The following is an 11,763-nucleotide window of genomic DNA, read 5'->3' as shown; positions in this document are numbered from 1 at the left end:
TTGGATATCTGGTCACGTCCAGTGCCATCGGCTTTAGTTGAGTTTCAGTTAAACTTCGCCCTTTGCGCTTTTCTTCATCTCCTCACTCCTCACTATCACCTTCATCTGTGGCATAATTTAAATTCACTTTCCCCTCAGATTTATATCCTTATACTTCTCTTTAGTATCTCACACCTACATCTGCATTTCATTTCATTTTTCAGTTCTTCCTATCTTGATTGTACAGTAACGTCTCGATTAGTACGACGTACTCGGTTTCCCTTCGGAGCATTCATGGCAAGACGAAGGTTTTCAGCCTCTCATAAATTTGTTTTTTATCCAAAGCCGATCCTCTGCTTAGCTTCTGCTTATTCTGTCTCAATTAATTCCAGATTGGACCCCGCCCCCCCCCAATGGAAGGACTAACGCCGTTGCTCGTGTCGCATTCATCCAGGAATAACTGTATCTTAATTTTTGAAGTACCATAAAGACGACTTATTATTGACATTCAGCACTCAGCCGAGTCTCCTTAGACAATTTCCTTACATCAATCGTAGGTACTAACGTTCTCCTCTTCTTTCAACTTCCAAAAATAGTTTATCATATATTTCGCATAACAGAGCAGACTAATGAATTTAAGTGTACTTCGCCCAATTAAGTTCGACAATTTTTTCCCCAAAAGAGGTTAACAAAAATACAAGACGTCCACCAGATTGTCAAACTGTTGTGAAAAATTTCCTGGACACGTTACGCGGAAATGGTCCAGCGCGATAAGAAAGGTCCGTTTCCCGTGATACGGGGTCACCGTGAACTCGTCCGCGAAGAATATCGGGGATTCCGATGGAAACTTACGGTTCGACGCAATAAGGCGGCATCGGGACGCCGTCCAAGCCGGGAGAGAAGGGAGGGGTGGGGGCGGATATCGCGGGAAAAATAATCTGCAAGCCCCGAAATTAGTTCGAGTCCGGGCTTTTCGATTCCATTCCGAAAGTTTCCTATTGTTCGAATGGAGGCCGCTGTCGGAACAAGATCAAACTCCATGGAAATATTAACGTTTCGCCTGGCCGGCTGGTCCCGATAGGCGACCCGTTTCGCGGAAACTTTCCCGCGTTTTCTGCGGCGTCCCCGCCGTTACCCTGCTCTCTTCGGCTCTGTTCACCGTTTATTTGATATAATAACGTCGTCCGTGACATTTCAGAATAATTCCGACGTGGTGGTTCCGACCGCGGAAAATAGAGAAATGCAATTTAATTTTGTAGCACCTAATGCACACGGTGAATGATATAATTTATTTAATGGATACCTGTTTGGGGAGCAGGTTCATTTTAAGAACAATTATGCGCCTGCGGTTAATAGAATTTTGGAAGAAACTGTCTGTGGTCATCATGAATGTTTCCTTCTAATTCTTCTCTTTAACACTAGAACTACCAAATAAATCAAAATAACTTGTTAGTACACTCTTGTAAGGATGATTACAATGTTATGTACACAGCAATCATTAGTGCCATACTTCTAAGGGCCGACTGAATCAACCGATCTAAATCAAACAGGACATCGATCTGTCCAATTTATACAAAACTCAGCAAAATACCTTTTGCATTCTAATATATCATTACTGAAATCTCTATCTCCGTGGAGGATAACCAGTAGTTCCTCATTTCTTTGTGCCTCCCGGTAAGCTCCTTTTAATTCAAATTCGTTTATCCGTTCAGCGGATAATTCGTCGCAGGTTGTGCCCGATAATCTTCCCAGTATTATTTTCTTCCTTTTTGACATGACTCGTACTCGAGAGGATCGCGTTAATCCTGTTTCGGTGTCGATTGCGCTCGAGAGTTTAAGTCGACATTATGAACCAGGAGGGCCCAGGATTACAACTCTGTTCGCGAGTTCATCGAATCGGTCGACTATCGGAGCCAGCTAGGAGTGTTTCGTTGCATTATAGGATTACTCCACCAGAATGAATTTATTTCAAGCTTCTCGGTGTGTATTTAACCTGTCCATTGTTAGCAATCTACTTCAATCTCTAAGATTCTCTTGTTGAGAGCCCACTTTCGGTTCGGGGTTCCGTACGTCGAGAAATTGCTCTTCCGGTTTGGCTTTCCGATGTTTCATTAAACGGAGCTTTCACATTCGTCCCGGCGATCTCTCCGTGTATTTCCCCCGTGATTTCGCAGCGGACACGAAAGATATCCGCTTTGCGCCCAAGATTCGAACATCTTCAGACTAAAGTTTAAACGCTGTTGCAGCTCTGGAGTCGGACGCCCTTCTGTTTCTGTCGGATTTCTGATACCAGGGGTTTCCGAGGGGATTAACAGGGGGAGGGGACAGGCCAATCGTGAACTTGTGAAAACTTTATATTTCAAAGGTGACAACAAATGATACAACTAAGACTGACTAACGGAATAACAATTGGAGATAAGCCAGCCTTCATCGTTTGACCTAGTAGACGCTGCCACAAGAAGGAATGTAAACCTACGAAACTGTAAATAAATCTATTTCCTAGAACCTCCATTACTCGAACCAGTTATTGTATAACAACATTCTGTCTTCTTGAATTTCTTATAACGTAACATTTATTATGATCGCAACTCACATCGACTGACACAAAGTTGAATAAATTTCTGCAATTCTATTGAATGCTCAGGATATTTTTGTTTTGGGCTCTATAATAATGAATGAATTTTTATCAATACTCGATGTTCTTTTGTATAAGGCGTAATTCGTAAAGGTATGTCAAATGACTCAAGAATAATGAATTAATTAACATGTTTGGAAAATTTTAAGTTTTTGCATATTAGTTATAATTTAAAGATACATGTCCAGAGACAATATTGCTGGGTTGGAAATATTAAATAATATTTCATACATTAATGTGATCTGCAAAATGTCTGAAATTGTTATGATTTTAAAGAAGGTGGTGATTATTTATGACTCAATACTGATTATGCTATGCCGAAAAATAAGTCAACTTTCGGTATTGTACCGAACGTTTGAAGTCTTCTGTGTCAGCAAAAATTAGCCAGTGTAGATCTGAACATTCCATAATAGCTACGTGCATATCTATATTGGGTCAACTGGGATTATTAAAACTTAATAATATTCTAACTTACAATGCCCCAATGTCGAAGAATAAACACCAAAGAATACATTCATGTACTTTCTTCGAAACGTATAAGCAGATCAACTTTAAAGAAATATATATTCTATTACCTAAACCGTTCCTCTTTATGTTAGTTCGAATAGTAGAGACTCTATTTTACTCCTTTCCAACAACAACAAAGCGGCTGTGTACTACGTTCCAAGCTTAACAATGCAATTCCCTAGACCTGAGCCGTTTCCGGTTGCTCGACGGTTGCCGTGACTTCCGGTTCGTTTTTAATCTTAAGTATATCCACAACAGCTGCCTGCGTCACACCGGCCGTCTCGGTTTCTTCGGGGAACACGTATTCCTCGTGGTTTTGCGAGGCGTCGAAATAATGCCCGAGTCCTTTAAAATGTTCGTGTCCGTGATGTTGGTAAGCGGAATGATGATGATCCTCGTGATGTTTGTGATGGCTGTCATGGTGATGTTTATGACGATGATCATTTAAATGTTTGTGTTCCTCCTCGTGCGAATGGCCGTGCTTATGCTCGTGGGCTTCGTGGTGTTTATGCTGTTCGTGATGATGATGATCTTCGTGATGATCGTGGTGATGTTTGTGGTCGTGGCCGTGTTTGTGTTCCTCCTTGTGCTCGTGGCCATGTTTGTGCTCCTCGTGGTGATTGTGTTTGTGATCTTGGTGATGGGCGTGATGATGATCCTCGTGATGTCCGTGATGATGATCCTCCTTGTGGCCGTGTTTATGTTTATGGTCGTGTTTGTGCTGATGATCCTCGTGATGCTCGTGCTTGTGATCTTCATGATGCCCGTGATGATGTTCCTCGTGGTGGCCATGTTTGTGCTCGTGGCCGTGTTTGTGATGATGATCCTGGTGATGAGCGTGCTTGTGATCGTGGCCGTGTTTGTGATGATGATCCTCGTGATGTCCGTGATGATGATCCTCGTGATGGCCGTGTTTGTGTTCGTGGCCGTGATGATGCTTGTGGTCCTCTTTGTGAGCATGCTTGTGATCCTCCTTGTGCTCGTGTCCGTGATGATGATGATGATTCTCTGTCTCCTTGTGAGTATGATGATGATGGTGCTCGTTAACATGATGATGGTCGTGATGGTGATGATGTTCGTTGTGATGATGATGTTTGTGGTGATGATGATGCTCGGCATGATGTTTATGTTCCTCGTGATGTTCGTGTTTCGAGTGATGCTGATGACCGTGATGATGTTGATGTTCCCCATGATGCTTATGATCGTGACCGTGTTTATGTTCGTGTTTGTGCCCGTGATCGTGTTTGTGTTCGTGGCCGTGATGATGCTTGTGATCCTCATGATGTTTGTGACCGTGATGGTGGTTATGGTCGTGATGTTGCTTGTGTTCCTCGTGATGTTTGTGCTCTGCATGATGCTCGTGGCCGTGTTTGTGCTCGTGTTCCTGATGATGCTTGTGACCGTGCTCGTGTTTATGTTTCGCGTGATGCTCGTGGTGAGCATGGTGTCCATGATGATGGGAATGTTGATGGCCGTGGTGATGTCCGTGGCTGTGGTAAAAGGACGGCGACTGATTGCTGTCGTAACCATGAATTCTTCGCTGGGTGGGGATGATCTGCGGGGTCACGAACGTGATATGCGACGGGGCGGACGAGATTCTCGGCTCGATCCCTTGCTTCGCCGGTTGGTTAATGGTCGAGACGATCTTCGCGCTGGTGTCGAAAGCGGCTCGATGAAGTGGCGCGGATGGTTGGACGTTCAGGGGCAGCGTCAGCGGTTGGAAATTCGCTGCAAGGTCGGCTAATTGCCGTTTTCGGGGATGTCGCTCGATGTTCAGGAGCTTGTCGGTGGAGTTGCGTGGCGGTAACAGTTTGGACGGCTGGAATTGTCGCGGGATCCCGATGAGATCGGCCAGCACGGGACTGCCGGCTGGTACTCGCGGTCGATTCCCTTCGGACGGTGTCAGATCTTGGCCAGCCGCCGCTGTCAGTAACAGGGCGACGGCCGGGAGCCACGCCTGGGACAAACGAAAAACAGGAGAAAATCCGTTCTGGACATCGAGCCCGAGAACCACCACCAATCAAAGCCATCTAAACCGTGCTTATCGGGCTTTGTTATTCGATCAGCGCCGCACCAAAGCACCGAACAGGGACAATAATAACGCCCGAAAATCGCCTGGCCGCGTGCAAAATTCATTACGATACGCTGCTCGCGCGCCGGACATCAGGTCGGTTAACCGAAACAATAAAACAACGTCGAGTTTCGCGGGTCATTTTGCCGGGCAGTCTAGCGTTTCCTGACGCTCGGAGGACGACGTACACCTAGCGGAATAGCCTAGTTGCCAATAATATCCGGTAAATCGTTTCGTCCCTCCTAGTTTTACCAAGTTTTGCGATTCTGGTCGAGGTATTCGTCGAGAGGGTAGACGAGCTGGATCATTGCTATACGGTAATCGGAATGGAACCTCGACTTTTCCGTACGAATGAACGAGGTCAGCTGTCCCGGCTGATCCATGCGGCGTATTCAGCGCGAAACGAATGGGATATCCCCGACAAGCGATCCTCAGGGGGGATGATTTATGCGATTCGTGGCACATTCGAAAAAATTGCAACCCGTCCCGTTTTGCGGGGGAATTTCGAATTAGCATTTCATTTTAGGTCTCGCCCGACGACGGTCCGCCGTTATGAAAACAGTAGTCCGCCGCTGGCAGGGAACGCAATCAGAAATTTTATTTCCGCTCGGAACGAATTCAAAACACGAACGATACGGGCCTGGGCAGAAAGATTCATTTGGCTCCGAGCGTGTTTCGAGAACCGGTCTCAGGAACGTTCTTTGGTAAATGTCTGTTTCCATTATCTGCCAGGCGCGCTTTGCGAGTTCATTCTCCGAGGCTCGCATAGGTCAATTCGCAGCCCCTCTCCCCCCTCCCGAACGCGTAATCACGATCGTCGTCTGAACTTGGTTTATCACTTGAACAATAAGTTACATTTAGGACTGTGTAGCGACGCTCCCTGTCTATTCTCTCTCTACCTGTTAATCTCGCGTACGCGAATAGAACTCCGAGCAACGGATGTAGTAACCGACGGAATACGAAGTTCTCCGAGGGTCTTGGCGTATTCTTCTTGAAATGCAAATGCCTGGGCGCTTATTAACTGGGAATTTAATCAACGACTGCATCGTTTAAACGGAAGACGCGCAATTTCACTCGAACGGGATGAACGAAGAACGGTGGACCGTGAGTATGATACCTTCTTCCTTGGGAATTGGGATACTGTTTTATTATGCAGTAACTGCTAATTGTAACATTTTAACTTATTGACATTCAGGAGACTTTAAGTTGTATGAAACTTCGGGTGAGGACGAAGGAAGCTATTGATCATCAGTAGACTGCAGATTTTATGCATTTATATAGATATATGCTTATAGGGCTCTGTGAAATACAATAAGAAACAAAACTTTCATCGGATCCAACGAGTTTTCTATTTTAGATTAACAGAAATTTCTACAATTGCTCCTGTCTTTATAAATTACTTTAGAAACTTTTATTTTGCATAAAAGTCCGCGGTATATTTATGAGACTAATATACAACCAACGACAGAATTTCACGCACTTTTAAAATGAGCGTTCCACCGGTGCAACACTAAGAGTTTAAGGGTTAAGTAGAAGTAGTTGAACGAAATTGTTTTACTTAGAGGTAAACTAATGACGATAATGGACAAGTGTACTCACCATCGTCGCCATATCGCCGTTATTTCGGGAGTAGCCCGCGAACAACTGGATACGGTTACCCGATGACAACGTACTTTTATAGAGAGCAGTCCACTGTCGTCACTTTCTTCCGTGCTAAGGCACCGTCGTCGTTTACGACTGCGCCTAATGTTTTAATCGTCGTCATAATACCTGGCGGACCGCGACCAGGCCCCCAATCACCGGTCGCCCCGGATGGCGATCGTCGAATTTCATTCATAACCGTGCCCCAGGCGTGTTCCACGCGCGCGCGCGCGCGCTTTCGTTCGTTGTTTCCGGTCCTGCAAAAAGTCTAGGAACGCTCGACCAGATGAGCCGAAATTGATGGATGGAAACTGCGGATTGATACCCGGACCGTATAATTCTCGGACGTTTTACGAGCAGTCGCGCGATTGCCCTCGGAGTGTCTGATAATAACTGTGCCCGTGATTTCCTGTCTTGGATCCGGATTTATTGACTACCGCGCAACGGAATCGAAACTGTGGCGTCCGTTTACTATCTCTCCTCCTCTTCGTCGATCGACTTGACGCGGAGTTACCACCGGGATGTGGAGAAATGATCGTTGAAAAAGTAAAAAAAAGAAATAAAAGCGACGAAGACTCATCGTTTTCCGTGTTCGATTATATCTCGCGGTCGGTCGACCTCGTAATACATATCCTTTTCGAGCAGGCGTACACTGGCTTCGGTGATTAGGCCATGGTGAATGAACAGGGCGCCCATATACGAGCCATTCCACATCAAAATGCAAAGGGAATTGCGGTCATAGTCGCCTGATTTTTTTCAAGTTTACAGCATTTGTTGAAAACCACGAATAAATGAACCATGTCGAATTTTAACTTCCAAACTCGAACCATTTCCGAAATATTTAATGTCAAATTTTTTAAAAATCAGACGAAATCAGCCGACACGACATCACTTCGATCGCAGTATTTTGGTGATTTTTAAACATAGAGTCTTGCCCTCATTTTAAAGCTAAGAAAACGATTTTTAAATACAGTAATAATTAAAGTTACATTTTTGAATGCCGATTTGACACTGTTTCCACCCATAGATCAAGTTGGAAAAATACCACAGGATTCCTTGAATCTTTAGCTTTAAAATACGATTTTTAACAAAATTAAGGGATTTCAGCAACATATAAAAAAAATAAAGTTTATCAAGTTGTAGCTAGGGAAGTTAATAAGTATATTTTATACTACCTAAATCTTATTATCAAGAGTTTTGTTACGTTGCCATATTTATTTACCTGCCATTTACTTGGCACATTAATGTCATTTCCGCACTTTCGTAACTGATGAGTTTCACCTGTAATTAGCAAAAATATATAAACTGAAATGGGAACTAAAGACTGTCAACATTTACAAACATTCTAAGAAAATTATTGGAACGTATTAAAATTTTTTGCTACGATATTCCAAGCGGTTAAAAATAAATATAAAAGTCGTGGAATGGCTCACACGATTGAATCGATCCGTGTGGTTTAATTTATATCGCATTATTTAATACGGAAAATCATGGGGGTGGGGTTTCTGTTTTCCTTGAACGGGCACATAAATATTTGAGATACTGCTACGCCTCGATGAGCATCTCACCGTTTGTGGTGTCGATCGATTTCTCTATTTGCCCATTAAGTAAATTACGCGATTCATTCGGTGATCATGATTCTATCGCACGTTTGTGAATTAAGAATAAATAGTTGGCATCGATATTCATAACGTTGACGACAATGATCAAAAAAGGAAAAGAATTTTTGCTATGTCGTGTTAGCTATTTGTAACCAGTGCTTTATCGCTACACACATTCCTATAACATATATAAAAAAAAAGATATTGGGGTGACCTATACATATATTCATAGGACCACCCTGTATACATATACGTTTATAACGTGTTCTACTCTGAGCCTCCGATGTACCACGCGGCGACCAGAAAGCAATGCAAAAATATCACTAGACTGCGAACGTTTATGCAAATTCAGAGACTTATAAAATAATTTATAAAAAACGAAATCCAATAGAATTATATTGATCTTATTAACGATTCTATCAGGTTCCAGATAATGTGAAAGCTTCAATGGAATTTACTGAACCTTTTAATGCATTGAATTTTAAACAATCGTATATGCAATAAATGCATAAAATCCACACTCCACAAATCACAGATCGTATTATTCGCAAGTCCGATTATTCCCCACGCAACCAGCGCGCAAAGCCGAAAGTACGTAATTCCACGAATAGAAGATAATCGACAGGTAGTCGACCGGTTGTGTTCGCCGGTGGTCGAACAGTCAGGCTTGTCGATAGCAACGGAAAGAAAATCTTTCCGTTCGAGGTAATTCAATTTCATAAAAGGCCTCCGGGCGTGCGAAAGGGAGCTAACGTGCCGAATGTAAAGCGAATGCATTCGTAGACGCGACTTTATTGGAAGGACCCGTAAACGTCTCGTTCCCCGGCTACGAAACCTTTTTATTTTCGCAAAGACCAACGCGAACGCTGTTCGAGGAATTCAAATACGGAATAAAAAATTAGCAGTTCACAGGTTTATGTAGCTCAAGAAATTAAAAAAATTTGAAATATCTAATTTTATATAAGTGAAAATACGATCTTCTTCGATGACGTTATTATTCACTAACAGTATTCCTAACAAAGTATGAATTTTTAGGGAATTTTTTTCTGTTCTTGATTGAGGTTGAAGATACGACAGGGTCTGAGGTTTAACAATAACGCGTGGTACTAATCTTCCATTGTTAATAATAAGTTGATGTAAATTTCTTAGAAAATAAGAGAAGTTGATTTTTTACCATTTCGGCTATCAAATTTTGTTTTCTGGACCACTATGCAACCCAGCGAACGGTTTCGTCTCACCATATCCTCTAGTGATTGAAGGAACACACCACCACCACCTCTCCAACGAGACTTTGCCACCTTTTATCGCGCGTTTACGCGCCTCCTTCTGGGGGAATTTATGTCCCCGCGTACCAGGGCGACGTGTATATGTACGTGACATCAGCTGGAAACGTTATTATCCCGCGTTGCGCCGAAGAGATCGTGCATGCCTGCGTGGTTGTATCCTTCCGCGGGGAACTTCTTGTTTCGGGACAACGTCTACGGTTATTAATAATGCTGGAATAGCTGGCCCGTGACGCGAAGAGGTTCTTCGTTAAATAGAAACGATGTTTGATATTAACATTAAACCATAGAACAACACGATTCTGTACTCAGAGTCTCTGTGAATTACTTATGAACTTGTAATGGCTACGTTATGACGCTGTTACCGAACCGGTTGTTGGAGAAGTAAACTGTGTTTATACTGTCATCGTAACGTGCGGTTGCAGACGGAAGTATTTGCGTAATACATCAGGGATGGAGAAAGATAACTCTTTGGACAGGTACAGGAATTTTGTTCCATCGATATAGTGTGTCAAATTGTTGAATGGTAAATAAAATGGAATAGTACAATATAGAAAATATTAACTACATTTTCAGTGGACTGGATGGTATAAATATATTTATGGACGACTTCTATGACGATAATTTTGTCATTCTTGATTCTTATCTTAATTTCACATGTAGAATCCGGCTTATCGGAATGTTCCAAATTTTTATTATTTATTATATTCTCGAAACGAAAAATTGTACGCAGTCGTCCAATGTGTTGGAAATACTGTCCAACATACAAAATACTTCGAATAATTGCCTTTTTATCGATTCTTTCAGGAAGGATCGCTTTTCGGTTCGCCGGAAAAATTGAAAAAAAAAAAGAAGAATTTTCTGGGATGGATGATGCTCACCATGAAATACCAAGTTTCCGATGGAACGGGCAAATGAACAGTGATTTATGAAATCGCCAGCCGAGGATGAAATGGCCTTTCCATTTCCACGTCAGAGCTGATAAAGCACGGTCAATGAAGTGACAGAATAATCGTATTGTGTACGTACACGCGGGAACGATAAAATTCCGGCTGTCGCTGACGCGACGACACGTGCCGTTTTATTATAACGCGAACGGTGACTGCTCCGTCGCAACATTCGTTCAACGAATGCTTGAATCAATCATTGCCGACCATATTTGGCCGTTCGGTAGGATGAAAGAAAATTAAATTTAAATTTAAATCGCCCGATCGAACGGTTTCAATGGCCACGCGGGACCATTTTCACGGGTGACTCGATAGATAATGAAAATCGCCGAACTATGTACTGATTCGGGAAATATTATTATTATTTCATAGTAATTTCAGTGTTCTGGAATGTTTTATTAGGATGTCACTGGCTTTATTCGATACTTTCATAAATAACTTGAAAATGATACCTTTCAACAACCAATCAAATTACAGTCTTCATTGTTGCTATTGCAATTTTAATTATTATATTTAAAATGGAACGATAGAAAATTGTTCTTTATGACTAATATAATTTTTATTTCATTTTAACTCCTATAAAATGAATAATAGAGGAAATAAATTTGTCTAAAGATATGAGTCCACATAAACTTCTGCAGACTTGTTATTATCGGACTGTCTCTCAAAATTTAGATTGAGATTTTATTGTTAAAATTTTATTGTTTAAATAAATTAAACTATTTTAAAATATTAATAATCATAATAATAATTTCTAGTATGATTTCCATTCCAAACAGATTGTGACTATAAGGATTTCTCGTCAAGTATTTACATATGAATTTGAAACTATTTTAAACGGTTAGTGTAAACTTTTCAAACGTACAAAATAGCGTGCATTTCCCCCAATAATAACATTAAGAATTATCTGCGTAACAGCAGGACCATAAGTTGGTGTAACATTGGCTGAATCAGAGGTAACTTCGTCTCAAAGTCAGAAAAATTTCACTTTTGATTTTGCAGCTTTTTCATAGGCATTTCTACGTGAAATATCTTTTCAAGTAGAAATCAACTTAATTTAACAATTTGCAACGCTGTAAAATCGAAAATTGTAATTTTC

General features: G+C 41.9%; 1 protein-coding gene across 1 annotated transcript; it reads right to left on the bottom strand.

Annotated features, from left to right (window-relative positions):
* Nucleotides 1-3,299: 3,299 nt before the first annotated feature.
* LOC107187830 (histidine-rich glycoprotein-like) lies at nt 3,300-6,803 on the bottom strand. Its single transcript, XM_015576008.1, has 2 exons — nt 6,792-6,803; nt 3,300-5,078 (listed from the first exon to the last, which is right to left on the bottom strand). Exons 1-2 carry the CDS (start codon nt 6,801-6,803, stop codon nt 3,300-3,302), a joined length of 1,791 nt encoding a protein of 596 aa, XP_015431494.1.
* Nucleotides 6,804-11,763: the final 4,960 nt, after the last annotated feature.

This window comes from Dufourea novaeangliae, unplaced genomic scaffold (assembly GCF_001272555.1).
Source record: "Dufourea novaeangliae isolate 0120121106 unplaced genomic scaffold, ASM127255v1 scaffold16, whole genome shotgun sequence".
NCBI classification, from domain to species: domain Eukaryota; kingdom Metazoa; phylum Arthropoda; class Insecta; order Hymenoptera; family Halictidae; genus Dufourea; species Dufourea novaeangliae.
This window is presented reverse-complemented; position numbering and strand designations above follow the sequence as displayed.